The following is an 18,648-nucleotide window of genomic DNA, read 5'->3' on the forward strand; positions in this document are numbered from 1 at the left end:
AGAAACCTTCATAATCACTGAGTTTTAAGCTTTTAGGATATATAATCCTAAGGGGCTTGAATCTAGGCTTGATGTGTTACACACATCAATCCTATATGGGATAAGCATGGTGTACAGTGGCAAAACAATAGAATATTCCCCTTCCCTCAGTTAATGACTATGGAAGGAAAGAGGGAGACAGAGAGTGAGAAAGAGAAAAACTGATTTAGTAATTGGGAGTTGAAAGAGATAAAGGATTCAGGAATAAGGATAAAGGAAAGGAAGTAGTGCTTCTAATGAATTTTAATTTGTCAACTGCTCCTGTTTTCTTTTTCTATGAGTATGATGCTGACCTTGAGATGGATTAGACTAAAGATCTTAGATAGAGCCCCTAATCCATGTTTTAGTAAGAGAGCAAGAAGGATTTGGAACATGGACTATATTGCTAAGGAGGAAGAATCAGGTGAGTTACCACAGTGGATAACCATAGCACCTGATGGACAGGGATCACTTCACAATTTTGTCCAGGGTTTGGCCCATACAAATGATCATGGTTTCCTACCAAATTATATTTCTCAACTGATGACATTTTCTAATCTACTATCTCTATATAATACACAGTCTAGATGGAGTTTTCTCCTGAAAGAAGGCAGTATTTATAGAGCATATCTCTTCAAATTTAACAAGAAATGGCAAAGTGACTAGTTAAAGGAATTGATCCAGTTTCAATTCCAATGAATGAACCTTGGAAAAATATTAAGTGAGCTTTGTTTTTTCCTTAATCCAGTTGACATATCGGGAAACCTTGGTATATATTCCATATTTGCCTTTCATTGCACACTCTTCTCCCCAGCTAATAATTCCAGTTAAGAAACTGGTCCCTTCCACTTCAGTAACATGAGGCCCACCACTATCTCCTTGACACGAATCTCTACCTCCCTCATGGTATCCAGCACAGAACATGTTATTATAGATGGTAAACTTTGTGGACCGAAGACATGTAGCTCGGTCAACAAGTGGAACTTTAAGGTACTGGAGAACCAAAGCGGATGGCCCTCTGTTGAAGACCCTTCCCCAGCCACTCACATAACCAGATCCAAATTTGAGGAAGATGTTTGTGTATTCCCTGTTGGCAATGCAAATAGGCGTTACATAGCTGTTTAGCGTCAAGGGTTTATCCAGTTCCAGAAGGGCAATGTCATGGTTGTACTTATTAATAGTTGCATTGTAGTTGTGGTGAGGAATTATTCGAATCACTTTTCGCTTTTGCTCTGTATCTTCTTTTTTTTGAATATCATATTCACCTATTAAGAATAAATTTCATTTTCAGTCAGTATTTCACATAAATAGATTGTCCATATTGCTACTTGATATCAGTGACAACTGACAGCCAAGTCTCTAAAGATCATAATCTTGTCTGGTGGAAAAATTAATACATAACTGTATTCCATTGAGATGAGTGCTTTATGGAGTCACCAAAAGAATTATGGCTTTGAAGGATAGGGAAGTTATGTTTTAGCTGGGTGTAGTGGCATAGTACTTTGTAGTATGGGGGATTGGAACCTGGGGCATTATACCTTCAAGCTAACCCCCCAGGCCTGTTTTACTTTTTATTTTGAAACAGGTTCGTATAAGTTGTGAATGAGCTTACTAAGTTGCTGAGGCTGGCTGAGAACCTGCAATCTTCCTGTCTCTGCTCCTCTAGCACTGGAATTACAGGCATGTACCACCATGCCCAGTTCCAAAAAAAAATTGAGAGAGAGAGAGAGAGAGAGAGAGAGAGAGAGAGAGAGAGAGAGATTTGAATTATGGCCCCTCTACAACTAGCCCAACTTGTTTATTAACAATCCTATTGGACTCTAGTAAAGTATGATATGGATATCATAGAAGACCTAGTGATGGTGCAAATTTTTATATTTCATGTTCATTTACCTGCAACAACCTCAATTTCAACACCAGGCTCAATACAGTGGGCAGCAGTTACAACCCATTTTTCATTAACGATTGAACCTCCACAAAATGCATCCACTTTACCATTCAGAAGGACCTGTGGAAACAAATTAGGAATCTTACTGCATAATATAGTTGATCCAAAAACAAAAGAATTGCATGTACTATTTATAGGAGTGGATAGAAAGTTGCCTTCCAAATGCTGGCAGAAATGGAGGATTTCTGGAAAGTGTCCACTTTGCAGATGAATTAGTATTTCTGGAGCACAAAAAACATTTCTATAACTATCTTGAAGATAATGCACACTGTGGGACAGAGGTACTCTAGCTGAGGCAAATATGAGGAATGGTTTATTTTGGTGATTTAGGGCCCTTAGTTTCCTTTCCCAGGTGAGTCAGACCTTTAGTTGGCACAGATTACTCACTGGACATATAGCAGCTATTTTAGGAAACACACTGACTCAACTTTTTGAGATGAATTATTATTATTGAGTTTTCTGTCCCTGCATGAAGAGGTCTCTTTGCTAATGATCATTTGAGAAAGAAAAACGATGTGTTTTTCCAGGTATCATTTCAGTCCCTTTCCAAACTGGAGTATTATGAAACAAGACTTAAGGCCTGCATAGAGCCCCCGGGAGTGACTTATAGCAGGACTTAAATGTTTCTCCTATTCTTCCCTAACCATATTTCACTTCCTCTGTCTGAACGTGTAAGGTGCCTTCATCTTAAAAGTTCTATGTAGTTGTACTTGATTTTCAGGTAAAGTGGACAAAGGTATTTCAGTGGTGTGTTGAGTCTGCTTAGAGGCACATCTATTAATTCATCTGGATATTCATTGCAAAATTGTGGAGAATAATGAGTATTTTCATTACCTTAATGTCTAGATCAATTTAGTGAATTTCTGCTCTAATGGAAGCAGAGCCTCTTCCTTGATCTGAAGTTTTAGAAGAAAGCTTAGACGTGAACACTAGAGGGCACACTCAACATTCAGTAAAGGCTTCAGGAGCCCACTAGATCTTTCTGACATGTTCATTAAGGCACTCAAAGCCATAAAGAGGGGAAGTAGTGGTCAGTCCCTTTAAGTGTCGGCCAGCGATTATTTTTGGGAATGTTTTTTGAAAGTTCTTCTGGTCTTGAATTTAACTTACTGAAGCACTAGCCTCCTTCAAGATTTTTAGGGGTATCTCATTATAGAACTTTAACCTTTTCCAAACTTTGGCTCTCTATCTCTTTCCAATGATTGATTTTTATTTTTAAATGTCAAAAAAGTGTGGGAAAAGTCACATATTAATATAATGAACAACTTCCAGGAAGATGGCAACTGAGGGAAGCAGTACATACCAGTCCTGCTGACACCTGATCTCCATTGGGTTAAAAAACAGCATTCTTACAAAAGCCATAAATACCACAACTTTATTTTGTTTGGGTTTTTTTTGTGGTACTGGGTTCCTGGAAACCCTTCTACCTCCAGGATACACTCCCAGACACCCAATTTTTATGTTTTATTTGGAAACAGGGTCTCTTAAGCCAGTGAGGCTGGCTTCAAACCTGCACTATCCTACTGTCTATGCCTCCCAAGCGCGGTGATTACAAGCCCGGCTAACACCACAACTTTAAAAAGAAAGGCTAGAAGACCAATCAGAGAGCAGAAAAGAAACCCACCTGCCACAGTGACACCATCTTGCCTCACTACACCTGACTCCAGAAAGAAACAGGAAAACAACCAAGGACCTGACGTACATGGCTGCAGATCATTGAAATTGTAAGTTATCAGTCTCCCCTGTGCAAACACCAGCTACAATTTGCATCGGTAGTGGCTGAACTCACCATGACTTCCAGAGATGCAGAGCAGCACTCAACAACACCAGAAAAGAAACCCACCCATCTTGTGGCCATGGGTGCCACAGCAGTGCCATCTTGCCCCACTGCACCTGACTCCAGAGAGGAACAGGAAAACAATCAAGGACCTGAAGTAAGTGGCTGCAGATCATCAGAATTGTAAGCCATCAATTCCTCATGTGCAAACACTGGCTACAACTTGCAGTGGTGGCATCCAAACTCACTATATTCAGCCCCACTGATACCAGCCATCTGCATAAACTGAGAAAGAATGAGAGAACCAGGCTTGTAGTAGGAAAGGTGCCAGTAGCACTCAGTCTCTGCACAGAGAGAGACTACAGAGGCCCAGTCTGATGAATATTCATGTATTTGTAGGGTTGCATTATTTTGTTTTTGTTTTGTTTGTTTCTATGTGTGTGTATGCTTGTTTGATTGCTCTATTCCCAACCCCTCTCCCAAGCTTCTTTCCTTGTACATACTTATTCTCTTCTATTTTCTTTCTTTTTTCTATCTTCTTTTCTCTTTCTTTTCTTGTATTAAATCCATTTTATATTAATATACTAAAATTCTACACTGGTTACTAGAATACTACTAAATATAAATCATCTCTAATGTCTACTGTATACTACCTTACCAAACTCATACTCTCATTCTATTTGATCCTATCTGTGGTTTTCCTCTATTCTTGCATTTATGACTTCACTTCCCTTCTCACTCAAATTTCACTGTTGAATACAACACAATATACTCTTGGATATACCAGCTGACAGCTAGAGACTGGGAGAAATCTACCAAAAGCAACAGATACAAATCTCTGAAATTATGAGGAGTAATAACAAGGAAGCAATGAGTTCCAACAACATCACAATAATGGATCCTGACAACATAGAATTGTAGAGATCTCCAGAAGGTCAAATCAGGAATGTAACTATAAAAATAATACAGGACTTTCAAAAATAATTTAAAGAGAATCTGAAAGAAATAAAGAATGCAATAATTGAAGTGAAGGTGTCAATTCAAACTATTAACAGTCAACTAGACCACATGGAGAATAGAATTTGCTCCTATAAATGATCACTCCAAAAATGAATGAAATACATAGCTTAGAAAATATAATTCAACAGCATGAATTGGACATTGAAGAAATATGGACCCATTTTAAAAGAACTAACCTAAGAATAACTGTCATAGAAGAGAGAATGAAGGTGAAAACAAAGGTATCAACAATCTTTCCAAAGAAGTAATATCAGAAAATTTTTCAAACATAGAACAAGAGGTTGATACACAGGTACAGGAAATTTATAGAACCCCCTTTAGAAAAGATCAGAGAAAATCTTCACCTCACCATATAATAGTCAAACTGACAAATGTTGAAGCCAAGGGGGAAATCTTAAAGGCAACAAAAACAAAGGACCAAGTGACAGTCAGAGAGAAACCAATTAAAATCACTTCAGACTTCCCTAACCAAGTAATGAAAACTATGAGGGCCTGGAATAACAAATTCCAAACTCTGAATGAAAACAACCTGCAGACAAAAATTTCCTACCCATCAAAACTACCTCTCAAATTACACAGGGAAATAAAAATCTTCCATGACAAACAGAAGCTGAAGGAATTTATGTCTTCCAAACCAGCACTAGAGAAAATACTCAAAGAGATAAACTGCAAAGAACTCTGCAGCTCAGCATTCTCACTCTTTTATTTTTATATTTTGTTTTGTAGTATTGAGGATTGAAATCAGGGGCATTATATCTATGATCTATACCCCTTATTTTATTTTTTATTTTGAAACAGGGTTTCATTAAGTTGTTGAGGGCCTCACTAAATTGTTGAGGCTGACTTTAAACCTGCAATATTCATGTCTCAATCTCTCAACTACTGGGATTATAGGGTATGTATCTCCATACCTGGTGCATGTCCACTGTTTGGATCCCTTGCCTGCCAGACAGCCACAAGTCACTGATCCCCAACAGGGAAGGGTAAGTCCATATCCACTTTCTACCATCCTACTGGCCCAAGTATAGCAGCAATCAAGGTAGAAATTCCCCTGAGATTGCAACTTACACGTCAGGATGTGCTCAGTACCAGGAAGGGAGGTTGACAAGAGGATCATCCCCACTGTTTACCTTCCATTTGTATAGTAGTCCATTCCTGGTCCAAAAATGCCACATGATCATGCCCCTTCCTCAAATAGTATAGACCATGTGCACCTGACCTCAGTTTTCCTTGTGCTTTTCCAAACCAGGCCCCTGCTAGGAGGAGGGTTGCAAAGATAGCTGGGTAGGAAAAACAAGGGGGGGTTACCTGGGTCCCATGGGATGGAGGCATCAGTAGGTACTGGGGAGGTGTGGGAGGGAGAGGCAGGGCTGCTGAGGTACCAGGCGTAGGGAGTGGGAGGTCAAGAAACCATCCAGGGAGGTGGTGAGAGATGGGATTGCAGTAATCCAATATTCCAAGTGCTTGGCACATGCTCTGTTGCCTCATCAGGCTCAAGTTACAGAACACAAATGCAAAACATTGAACTCCAGACATGGGACCTTTCTCAGTACAGAGCCCTGCTCAAGGGTACTGGTCACAAGATCAAGTGGATAACCCTGACCTCAAGTGATTTTTATCATTAAGCAAATCTGGGCCACATGAGTCTCTACTGGATGATGATTGCATCTGTTTAATAGGTAGAATTAAACATTCACATGCAATGATACCAAGTTGTACCTCCTCTATCCACTATTTAGGAGGATTGAACATGTCTCAGCTTAGTGGGCTAGTTAGGCCAGACTGAATTATATTCACAGCCCCTGGACACAAAGAGTAGACTGCAGTTTGTCTGACTCCTGCCAAAGACTTGCTGCCTGGAGCTTCTACTGCTTTTAGTGGATGGCTGAAAAATTATGGTTGTGTTCTTTTAAACTCAAAGACTATTCTTTGGCAATCCCTGATTGGTATTATAAATTTTAGCAAATATGGTTGCCAAGAAAAAAGCCCCCAAAATATTTGCACTGAAATATATTATAAATGGCATGGTTTGGGAATGTTTCTTTGGCCACCCCAGGATCACAGCTATCTAAATATTAGCAGTTGGGAGATGAGCCATCTGCTTGGCTAAGGAAAAGTTCTTGTAAGACATCAATTCAGAGAATGATGGAGGAAATGAGAAAATATATCGTAAACAAGGCATCTGAGTTCTGATCTGTTAAATACTTTCACAATTGCCACAGCCTGATAGAAACATGTTTTACCTCTTTTGGACACACACACATACACATACACATATATGTATATATATGTGTGTGTATGTATGTATCTATGTATATATATATATATATACATATACATATATACACATCACCTATACCTACATGCATCTACAAAATAAATGATCACACACATCTGTATTTATTTTCTTCATAGTTTTGTCAGCCCAGAGTAATAGCTATTGCCCTGTCATTCTTTCTAGCCATTAACTCCTTCTTAGCCTTTCCCTGTGATTTTAGTAAAACACTTACTGTCCCTCCATTTCCCACTCCAGCTTTCCATGTCACTTTTTCGGTGTGTTTTTGCCCTCTTCTATATAGTAAAGCCATTTCTTCATGGCAAATAGCTTGCTGTGGCCACCTGGTGTGGTTCACCCTGCCCATCGCCCCAGGTGATTTAGATGAGCATAGAGGAGGTACTCAGTTTTGCTCTTGACATAATCGTTGACATATATTTCACTGACAAATTTGAAATGATAATAGCTTAAATGTTCCATCCAAATTAGCTTTGTGTGGCCAGGTGAGATTATATATGTCATGCTCTTATCTCTCTTAATTGAAATTTTATCATTTAGGATAGAAATAATGGAGTGTTAACTTTTTTGAGTGAAGATGTTTCTATAGTCTTAAGATCTTCATTTAACAGACTTCCCCCATCAAAGAGGACTCTGATTAATACATGTGGTTAATTTAGCAGGCTGCCTGTCACTGGCTGTGTCCTAATCTTATTAAAAGGACTGGGTCTGTGTAGTTAGCAGTGCAGGCAGGGAAAGAGCTCAGGTACATTTAAAGATAGCTTTGAACCAAAGCTGAGGGAAGCTGAGATTGAGGAAAATATTATGAAACTTTAAAGATTTAGGCCAAGAATAGAATAGGGAATGGACAAATTGCTTCTCATGACATTTTATGTAAGCTAAAATGGTTAGATATTTGCAAATGCATATGCTACAATCTAATGTAAGGATGAGGAAGGCTTCCATTGTCTTCCTTATTTCAGTCTGAAAGAATGCTCTTCAGATTATTAAATGTGGAATAGATATGCCTTATACAGAAATGAGGCCCATGGTCAAAGGGAAAATAGAACAATTAGATACTTTACATACAGAGATAGACAAATCTTAACCCAAAGCAGAAAAGGTGAATTCTTGAGTTGTTTATGCATGCACAGAATTGTCAGCTGGCACAATAATGAGTCTGGCACAATAATGAGCTGGCATCAAATTAAAACCTCAGACAGCTGAAACTCAGTGTTTCTTCCTCAAACCTCTCGCTTTCTTTTTTTCTTGTGGTGCTGGGGATGGAACCCATACTACATGCTATGCAAGCACTTCACTACTGAACTGCATCAAACCTCTCACTTTTGAGCTGTTGATGAAAGTGATCTGGTAATATAAGTGTTATAATTTCCCTATTTTCTTTAATCTTTAACATTTTATTTTCTTTCCTATCTAGTATATGAAATTTGGTTCTCGTTTTAGTTTTCCACTCCACCAGATACAATAACTCTAAGAAAATATCCTTTCTGTTTCCTTATAGTTCACTTTCTAAATTCCTGTCTTTTCTCTTGAAGTGTCCCTTCAGAGTCCTTGAATACTTTTCCTGTGTTCCCAAGCAGTTCTGAGCCCACTGATGGGCTTCTGAAGGGAAATAGGAAAAAACTGCTCCTCTGATTGGCCCAGCTGGGCTTAATAACCCCTGAGAGGTTAGAGGCAGGACAGGCATGCTTGCACTTTTGCCCATGTACAGCTGATCACCTATTGGGTGGGCTGTGCTGCTCTGGAACCGTAGGGGGCTCCTGGGAAGTGAATGTCAAAAGCCAGGCGAGGCTGTGTTGGCCTTGCCTCCAGCACCGCAGGCCAAAATGGATGCCCTGGAATAAGGAAAAAAAATGAGTGTGACCATGGATGGGCTATGTTGAAGGATTCAAAGCCAGGCAGAATCCCTCTGGTCCCCAGGCCTGTCCTAATTTCTCACCTGATAAAGGAATATTTGAAATATTCATTCAGCATTTCTCCCAAGGATGCCCAGCAGAGTAACCAACCCAGTGGTTAGAAAGGGGTTTCTGCTTTTATTTTTTTTATTTTTTAGTGGTACTAGGGATTGCAACGTGTGTGTGTGTGTGTGTGTGTGTGTGTGTGTGTGTGTGTGTGTTTGGTAGGGGTAGGAGGGTTGTACTTCTAAACTACATCCTCAGCCCTATTCATTTTCTAATTTGAAACAGGATCTTGCTTAATTAGCAGGTGCTGGCCTCGAATCTGCTATTCTCCGGTCTTAGCCTCAGGTGTGTGCCACCATAACAGCAAAAAAGGGGTTTCTTAACTGAGGCCAGAATGTACCAGCCTGCCTTCAAGTTTTACCTGTAAGACCACAAAGAAAACAATAGTCCTCCCCCTTTCCTTGTGACTGTCACAGACATCTCACCTACACCTTTTCTTTAAGAGACTAAAATAAACTCCAGTTCACTCAAACTGTTCATTACTCTAGACGAAAGTGAATTCTATGTAGGATTTCTTTACCTGAGTGAACACTTTATCCCTTGCTCCCACCACAGGAAAGATAAAAGAATCACTTCTGAATAGAAAGACTTTTATGCAGCAGCGACATTTTGAAATGCTCTTTTCTAGGTGACATTTCTAAATAGTATTTCCTATTTCAGAGCTACTGAAACCTCAGAAGTTGCTTGCTTTCTCTTGAGGCTGCAGCAGGCTGGCTGCCATCTTGTTTGCAATGAAAACTAATATTTCCACCCTACCAATTAGCCATGATGCAGTAGAGCTGACTTTTCCACAAATGAAGAGGTAGTCTGGTTTAATTAATTTCCTGTTTCTTCTTTGTCTAAAAGTAACTTTTGAGCCAGGGTGGTGGCGCATGCTTGTAATCCCAGCATTTTGGAGCCTGAGACAGGAGGATTGTGGTTTGTGGACAGCCTCAGCTACTTAGTGAGACCCTCTGCAACTCAGTGAGACCCTGTCTAAAAATTAAGAATAAAAAATAGGGCTGAGCATGTCACTCAGAGGTAGAATGCCCCTGGGTTCCATCCCCAGTTCTGCAAAAAAGTACCTTTTGTACACTCAGCATATCTCCAAAATTTGAAAACCAGTGACCTTTACTGAGGAACTAAGTAGAGGCAGGTATGGGAAGACCATTCTCTGGAAAGGAAGGAAATAATATAGGAGCTTTCTCAAGTATACTAGAAAGTAGAACCAGATGTGGCGGCACACATCTGTAAGCTCAGTATTTGAGAGACTGAGACAGCAGGTTTGAGGTCAGCTTTATCAACTTAGCAAGAGCCACAGCAATTTATTCAGAACCTATTTTAAAAAAATAACACTGAGCCGGGCGTGATGGCGCACGCTTGTAATCCCAGCATTCGGGGGTCTGAGACCGGAGGATCATGGTTCGTGGACAGCCTCAGCTACTTAGTGAGGCCCTCTGCAACTCAGTGAGACCCGGTTTCAAAATAAAGAATAAAAAAAAAATAGGGCAGGAGGTGTAGCTCAGAGGTCGAATGCCCCTGGGTTCCACCCCCAGACCCGGAAAAAATAAAATAAAATAAATAACACTGGCCAGTAACTGGGAGGCTGAGACAGGAGGATCATGGTTCATGGACAGCTTCAGCTACTTAGTGAGGCCCTTTGCAACTAAGTGAGACCCTGTCTTAACATAAATAATAAAAAAAATAGGGCTGAGTGTGTAGCTCTGAGGTAGAATGCCCCTGGGTTCCATCCTCAATACCACACACACACACACATACAAAATAAGACTGGGGTATAGTTCAGAGATAAAATGCCCCTGGATTCAAATTCCCAGTACTATACACACAAAAAAGTACACTAGAAAGTTGCTAAGCACCTCACCTTTGGAAAAGAGAAAAATCTAGTGCTTTGTATCTTTATAGTCAATCATTCTAATACATATGAATGAATAAGGAGTAAATGTGTATTTGTACATATATTTGTGAGTAATGTGGACCCTTCCAAATGATCTTAGCTAGGCTTGAAAAGAAAAAGACCACAGGCCCAATAATAAGTGTGCGGGAAGAAGGACATAAAAATATTTGAAATCATGCATATCACTTATTTCCTTCCTCACAGAAGTGCAATCACCATCTAATTGTCTCTTCTGTTAGAAAAGAAAACAAAATATCTGCCAGAATTACTAACATTTCTTTCAGGAAAAGCATACATTGCTCACACTGCCAAGCATATGGCTTAAAATGGGTTGGGTGGAAATCATATTGTAATTAAATTGAGACTTTATCCACTCCTCCTCCTGTTTTAGTTTCTCATTTAACTGTATTTGCCATTTCATTTCTGGAAAGACAAAAGGCAATATTAAATGCATACTGTATGCATTTTGGGACTTTTTTAATTCTTGGAGTTTCTAAAAAGGGAAGTGATATTTTTAGCTAATAATATACCTGCATCTTCCTGGAAACTCCACCATGATACTGCTTTATGTCCCACAAGCCCAAAGAGGATAATTGTAATAAAATAAGATATTTTGTTCCAATTATCTTATCCATGGAAGTCCTATATATAATGAATGGAAGTGCTTGAGAACACAAATAACAAAATTAGAATTAGATACATGGAAGTCGAATAACATGAAAGCATAGAATATAATTGAGAGACCATTCAAAGAAAGGTAAATGGAGAAGGTCATTCTTAGGAAAAGTGAAGATTGGCAAAGATATAGATGAGTGAAGGAAGGGGAATGGCAGATGAAGGAAGCAGCCCCGAGAGGGTATGTTTAATGAGGGACAGAGGGTGTGAAAAAGACACACAGTGTGTTTGTTGGCTAAAAGATCAGGTCCAACAAATATTAAAATAAAAGCAAAGATAAAAGAAAAAAGACTATGAAGTCTTGGTTTTGATGTCCTGCCTTACTTCAGTTCAGTGCTCCACATTGTCTCTGTGAATCTCCCTTAATCTCCAGATATATATTCAGTATCTTACATCCATTATAGTGGAAAATGTAAAAGTGGAACACATTCTGAAGAATACTGGACAGACACATAACCAATCTTAGAATATTCCAATGGTGTTAAACCCAGAGACATTTACCTGATCTTTGCTTAAATTGTTACTCAGTTACTGACTGCAAAGTCTTGAATGTTTCTGATGGTAGAAATTCAGATTTATGTAGAGAAAATGTTTTGGAGTGAAGCATCCTTGAACTAACTACAGATACAATTGTGACTGAAAGGGAGTTTTGAATTAGAATAAATTATTATATATATAATATCCAATAGACATTTCTGCAGTGATGAAAGTGTTCTATTTACAACTGCCCTGTCCAGTATAGTAGCCATTAACCACATGTCACTATTATGCACTGGAAATGTAGTAGGCATGCTTAAGGGGTTGAATTTAAAGTTTTATTTACTTGCAATTAACTTAAGTAACCACATGTGGCTAGTAGTTACCTTTTATTTTATTTTATTTTATTTTGTGTGTGGGTCTGGGGATGGAACCCAGGGGCATTTGACCTACAAGCTACAGCCCCTGCCCTATTTTTTATTCTTTTTTTTGAAACAGGGTTTCACTGAGTTGCAGAGGGCCTCACTAAGTAGCTGAGGCTGTCCGCGAACTGCGATCCTCCAGGTCTCAGTCTCCTGAATGCTGGGATTACAAGCGTGCGCCCCCATGCCCGGCTAGTAGTTACCTTTTAGACAGAACAACTTTGCACAAGGAACAGGTGGGAATGAGGTGGCCTATTCCTTCTCACTCTTGGAAGCACCTAAGATTCAGTCACAACCCAGGTTTTACTACAAATATAGCTCTTGGTAGTTACATAAAATGTGTTTAGGCAATTATGTATATGTAGGTTGTTTACAGAACATGCTAGAAGTACTGGGTAGCATCCAAAGCATCATTTAGTGTTTTGAATGCTGGCTTCTGTAATTAGTTGGTTTTTGCTAGCTCATGACTTGCTTCCAGGAACCTAGTTCTTTTCTTGCCTTAATCTTTCCTACATGAGTTTTTTTTTTTTTTTTTTTTTTTTTTTTACTACCTTCAAGATAATCCAGTTTCTCTGGGCCAAGAGACTTTCTGACTCTCACCAATCTTCCTAGGGACTGAAGATGAAGTGAAGGGAGACCTGAACTCCATTGTGACCTCACTCCCAGACCTCTCTATTGCTCATCTCCAATCCTGCTGTGTTCTTTCCTCAATACCAAATTCTTCTTGACATTGTATAGCATCTGTCCCTGGACTTCCCTTTGACCAGAAGCTCCCCTATGTGGGTTTCTCATATTGAATAGTGCTGCATTTACTTAAATGCATCCCTCACCCCAATAGATCTTCACGGTTCTAGCTTCTATCTTACACTTGGTCTGTCTTCTATCAGCTTCTCTTTTGACACAGTAACAGTATAGAGTACCTGCCAAGGGAATTGACCTGGTTTGGCATTTTCTCCACCAACAACCCGAGTGAAGTCATTAATTGGTTGGGTACTTTGAGTCATATTTTCCCAAATGGTTTCAGCTTCAGTAGAATTTTCATAGTCCATATTAGAAAAGATTGTTTCAGCACGGGTGAGCTTCTCAGAAGTGTATGAAACAGAAACTCTTCCACATGGAAATGGCACTAGAGAAATAGAAAACAAATAGTATTCCGATATTTCTTATGGGAACGGGTATTATGAAGATTGAGAACAAGGCCCATCCCTGTCACTTCTGAGAAGTAAGCCCATCAGCATTTTTTGTGGTGCTAGGGATTAAACAAAGGAACATTCTGTTCCTAAGCTGTACCCCTGTTCTATTTATTTTTTATTTTTGAACATAGTCTCCATAAGTTGCTGGTGGGGGGGCTTGCTAAGTTGTTGAGGCAGGCCAAGAACCAGGCCCAGATGCCCATCAACATTTTCAAAATAAAACACATGATGTACTTGAACAAACATATCAAAGTCAATCACTAAGCCAAGCATGGGAGGGAGGAGGAGGGAATTGAATAAGGGCTAATTGGGTGATTTGTGCGTGTATGTCTCCACAAGTTTTTTATTCCATTAAGATGTATGACTACAATGCACCAATAAAAAATAAAAAAAAACTAATCAGATAGGAATGGTTGGTACACATCTATAATCCCAGTATTTAGGAGGCTGAGACAGAAGGATCACAGGTACAAGGCCAGACTTTGCAATTTAGCCAGAGCCACAGCAATTTAGTTTTAAAATAAAAATAAAAAAAAAGGCTGGCAGTGTGGCTTGGAGGTAGAATGCCCAGTCCCCACAAAAAACAATAATCAATGAATATCATCTCAAAATAAAAGGTTGATTGCATTATTTTCATGGAAAAATTTCGAAGCCTTCATGGAAAGAGTATTTGGCTCAGGGATCCATCATCTCTGCAAAAATGGGATTGGTTTTCGGAATCAGTTTTGTTAAGAATTTTATAGAGTTTAATGACTTTCTGTTTATCTCTTTACTAAAGTCTTATTTCCAAGAGCAGTCCTTGAATGGAAGCCTTTTGTTTATTATTAACAAGATTTTTGTCAACTAGCATGTCCTCTAGATTCTAAGGTGGATTTTAGGTATTTGTTAAGGAGAGATCATTATGATTCAATTACCTGGATTTCATATATGAACAAAAATAGCTTACTAATGTGCTATCACAGCTATATTTCCACAAGATCTGAGCACCTTTTATTCTTGAGTTGGTCAATTTCATTAAAAAATATCATCTATGGAATATATTGGGGAACATTAAAATAGAAAATTTTAGTCAAACAAAATCACCTTCATTTTCATACTTCATTTTCATTTCTCATTTTTCTCCTAGCCACAGTTCCTTATAACAGACATTTCTATAGCAACCAGCTATGGCAAAGTATCATGAAGACAGTGTGCAATTGAGAAAACAGGAAATTAGTCCAAAATACTTATGTATAAATATACATGATCAATGGTGGCTAAAGAAAAGGGACCATTATCTTCGAAAAGGCACAAAAGCTTATTTTAGGTTTGGCCTACTTATTGTGCTAAAGTTAAGGCTATATTCAAATATAGCTTAATAGTTGGAGGCGGTTCTAAATTCTATTTGTCTCTTACAACATAGAGGAGCTTAAAAGGGTTCAGTTACTATGCTCTCTACACTGTAAGTTAACTTTCTTCCCTTTTACTGGGGGCTGAACTTGTGGGCATTCTACCTCTAAGCTACACTCATAGATATTTTCTTTTGAAATAGTGTCTTGCTAAATTGTTGGAGGTCTGGCTAAGTTGTTGAGGCTGGCTGCGAACCTGCGATCCTCATCTCAGTCTCCCAAATGCTAGTGTTACAGGCATGCATTACCATACTTGGCTTTGGAATTCAGCTTTTTAAAGTTAAATACACACATATATGCACACAAAGGCACTACTCCTAAGGTAGGCTAGCTTTAAGGCTGTGTATGTGAAGAGCCAGGCAGAAAGATAGATGGACAAAGCTCTGAAGTATTAGATAATTTTCCGTTTAGTTGGGGTATGCATATTTCTTGATTTTGTTCCTTTCTTTAATTTCTTCACTGGTGCATTGTTGAGATAGGTATTGAACAAGTTACAGAGGAATGGGGCATGGTTTAATATACAAATTTAATAAAATATTAGACTTTGGAAATGCATAAGAACTTATATCTAGTTTGCTTAAAAATGTCTCTCATTTATCAAGTACAATTGATCTTTCAGAGCCTAATATTCTGAAGAAGCAGAATTTCTACTGCTTTTGTCTTCAGAGAAGAGCAATATAAGTATGGAGTGGAGATGTTCTGAATACACCAATCAATTATCAACACGGTGGCATGGTCAACACGATTAGGGAACATTGCTTTGTTTTTTTTTGGTATATATTGTGATGCTCATCCTAGCAGAACTCAAAACTGTTACTTGCTGGAACCATTTTGACACCAAGCATGCAAACAGCTTGAGGCCAAAAGTCAGGAAATAACTTTCTAAGAGTAAACTAGACTGGTCCTGACAGACTTGTGCTTAAAATACACCATCCTTGTACTAGCAGCCTATCACTCAGTCAATTATTTGTCTTTTTATGGTACAATACTGTATTACCACTTTAATTTGACTTGATGAATCACAGCTATTTGTATACATAAATCACACCAATCAATTATATTATGATTCAAATGCCAGAAGAAAATGCTGGACATAGAAATAATTCAAGCTGTAAGTAATTATAGAATTTATATTTTAAATGATTTGGAAAATTAATTTATCAGTTTCATGGTACTGATTTTTTGATGCCAAAAGGAAGCAGATGCAAGGAAGGATTAAAATTAGCAGTTAAAATTATAATGGTTCAAATATAGGTTTGATTGAAAAGATTTAGATTTTGACCTGCTGGTTCACAGGACTTCTGGTTTTCTGCAAGGCGGTATCCTTCAGTACAGGAGCAAACCACCTTGTTATCAGCACTCTTTTTACAAAACTGCTTGCACCTGCCATTCTTGATGTTGCATGTTGCATCTGAAATAGAGCAAAATCAATAGGAATTGTAATATTTAACATCTATTTCCAAAAAGTGCATGCAACTACTGATTCAGTCATAGGTCAAATATAAGCTGAGGAAATTCACGGTGAGAAACTTGAAAGTTTTGAACTAACAGTGGAAAGAAAAGTAAAATAAAATTCTCAGTAAAGCATAAAACAAGCCAGGTGTGGTGGTGCATGCTTGTAATCCTAGTTCTTGGGAAGCTGAGACAGGAGGATCCTGGGTTTTCGGCCAACCTCAGCTACTTAGTGAGGCCTTTTGCAACTTAGTGAGACCTTGTTTCAAAATAAAGAATAATGATTGCTATCCATACTTTTGTCTAAATACATCATGTGCCTTAGAGAGCTCTCTCCCCCACCATCCCCTCAGTTAGGTTGCCTTATTTGCTCTTCTATAGGATCTCCTTTTTTACCTGGAGCTCCTCTTTTGACCCATTTCACGCATGGGAGGGAGGGTTGGGGAGGGAAAGAGGTGGGGATTAGATGGAGGCTGACTGGATGATGTGTGCGTGTATGTCTACACAAGTTTATTTTAAGTCCCACTATGATGTATTAATACAGTGTACCAATAAAATAAAAAAAAGAATAAAAAATTGGGCTGGAGCCGGGTGTGGTGGCGCACGCTTGTAATCCCCGTGCTTGGGAGGCAGAGACAGGAGGATCGCGCAGGTTCGAAGCCAGCCGTGCGCGCTGGCTTAGGAGAGCCTGTTTCCAAATAAAAATGTAAAAATAGGTCTGGGAGTGTAGCCCGGAGGTAGAAGGGCTTCCAGGAACCCCAGTACCAACAAAAAAATTGAGCTGGGGGTGTAGAATGCCCCCGGGTTCCACCCCCAGTACCACACACACACACACACACACGCACACGCACACGCACAAATAAGAATAAAATTGTGGCAGCAAGATTTTGACTTCTTGTTAAACTAAAGGATTGCATATTCTACTTTCAATAAATCATGCATTGCAATAAAAACCTGTTGGAGTATAATAGAAATGAAAAAGCATATGAAACTTTTGTACATTTTTACAAAGCAAATGCACTTAAACACCTCACAGATCAATACATAGTACAGTATCAAAACCCCAGAAGGTTTCCTAATGCTGCCTCTTGATCATTCTACCCTTACTTCTTTTCAAGTTACCATAACCTGCATTTCTAAAACAGTGAACAGTTTTGCTAGCAAGCTTATGAGCTTCATACAAGTTTAAGCTTGCAATATGTACTTTTCTGTGTCTTTCATTTATTTTTGGAAGTAGGGAGTGAACTTGGGCATTCTACTTCTGAGCTATATGCCTCAGCCCTCTTTTGATTTTGAAGAAGGGTTTTGGGAAGTTGTTGAAGGCATTTTTAAGTTGTTGAAAGTGACCTCAAACCTGTGATCCTCCTGTCTCAGCCTCCCAAGTGCTGGGATTACAGGCATGCACCATCATGTGTAGCTCTCATTTAACATTTTTTTATTTTTTTGTTTTGTATTTTTTGTGGTACTAGGGATTGACTCCAGGGACATTCTACCTCTCAGCTACACCCAAGCCTTATTTTTTTATTTTATTTTTTTCCCCTGCCTTCTTCCTGGACCTTCTTCTGTGCACTCAGCTGTTGGTAGTTAGGGCCATTGCGTGTGTTTCTGCCTCTATGTATCCTGCACCTCGGCTTGGAATGTCTGTCGGCTGCTTCCCTGGGGCTCTTCCCAGTATCTCTGTGCATCCTTATTGCACACAGACCCTTCCCTGCTTTGTTAAATCTAAGGCTCTTAGCAGGACATAGTCATTCTTGCTTGCTCTGGGAATGGTTTATTAGTTCCTTTCTTCTGGATGTGGGCTGTATGTGTGTGGGAAGGGGGAGTACTGGGGACTGAACCCCGGGGCATTTTCCCTCTGAGGTATACCCCCAGCCTTTTTTTTAAATTGAAAGTAAATGTTATACATTTAATCTGTATTTGGTGCCCTCTCCCCCCCCTTGTTTCCCTTCCCCCTCCCGATACTTAATACCCAGGCTAACCTTGCTATATTTTACACCTATTTGGAAATAGTCACTCATCAATCAAATTCAGCCTCCTTCCTCTCTTAGTTTTCCATTCAAACTTTGCTGAGATTTCCCTTCCATTATCTGGAGTTCCTCTGGTATCCCCAATGCTCACTCGTTTGGGCAT

General features: G+C 39.1%; 1 protein-coding gene across 1 annotated transcript in view; it reads right to left on the reverse strand.

Annotated features, from left to right (window-relative positions):
• Positions 1–735: 735 nt before the first annotated feature.
• Positions 736–18,648, reverse strand: part of F9 (coagulation factor IX) — a gene marked incomplete at both ends in the record, with an annotated part of 34,441 nt that continues 16,528 nt past the window's right edge. The window contains 4 exon segments of the mRNA XM_080719206.1: positions 736–1,283; positions 1,912–2,026; positions 13,406–13,611; positions 16,349–16,477. Of these exon segments, the coding sequence (XP_080575332.1) occupies positions 736–1,283; positions 1,912–2,026; positions 13,406–13,611; positions 16,349–16,477 (998 nt within the window).

Source organism: Muscardinus avellanarius (genome assembly GCF_963383645.1).
Source record: "Muscardinus avellanarius genome assembly, chromosome: X".
Lineage (NCBI taxonomy): Eukaryota > Metazoa > Chordata > Mammalia > Rodentia > Gliridae > Muscardinus > Muscardinus avellanarius.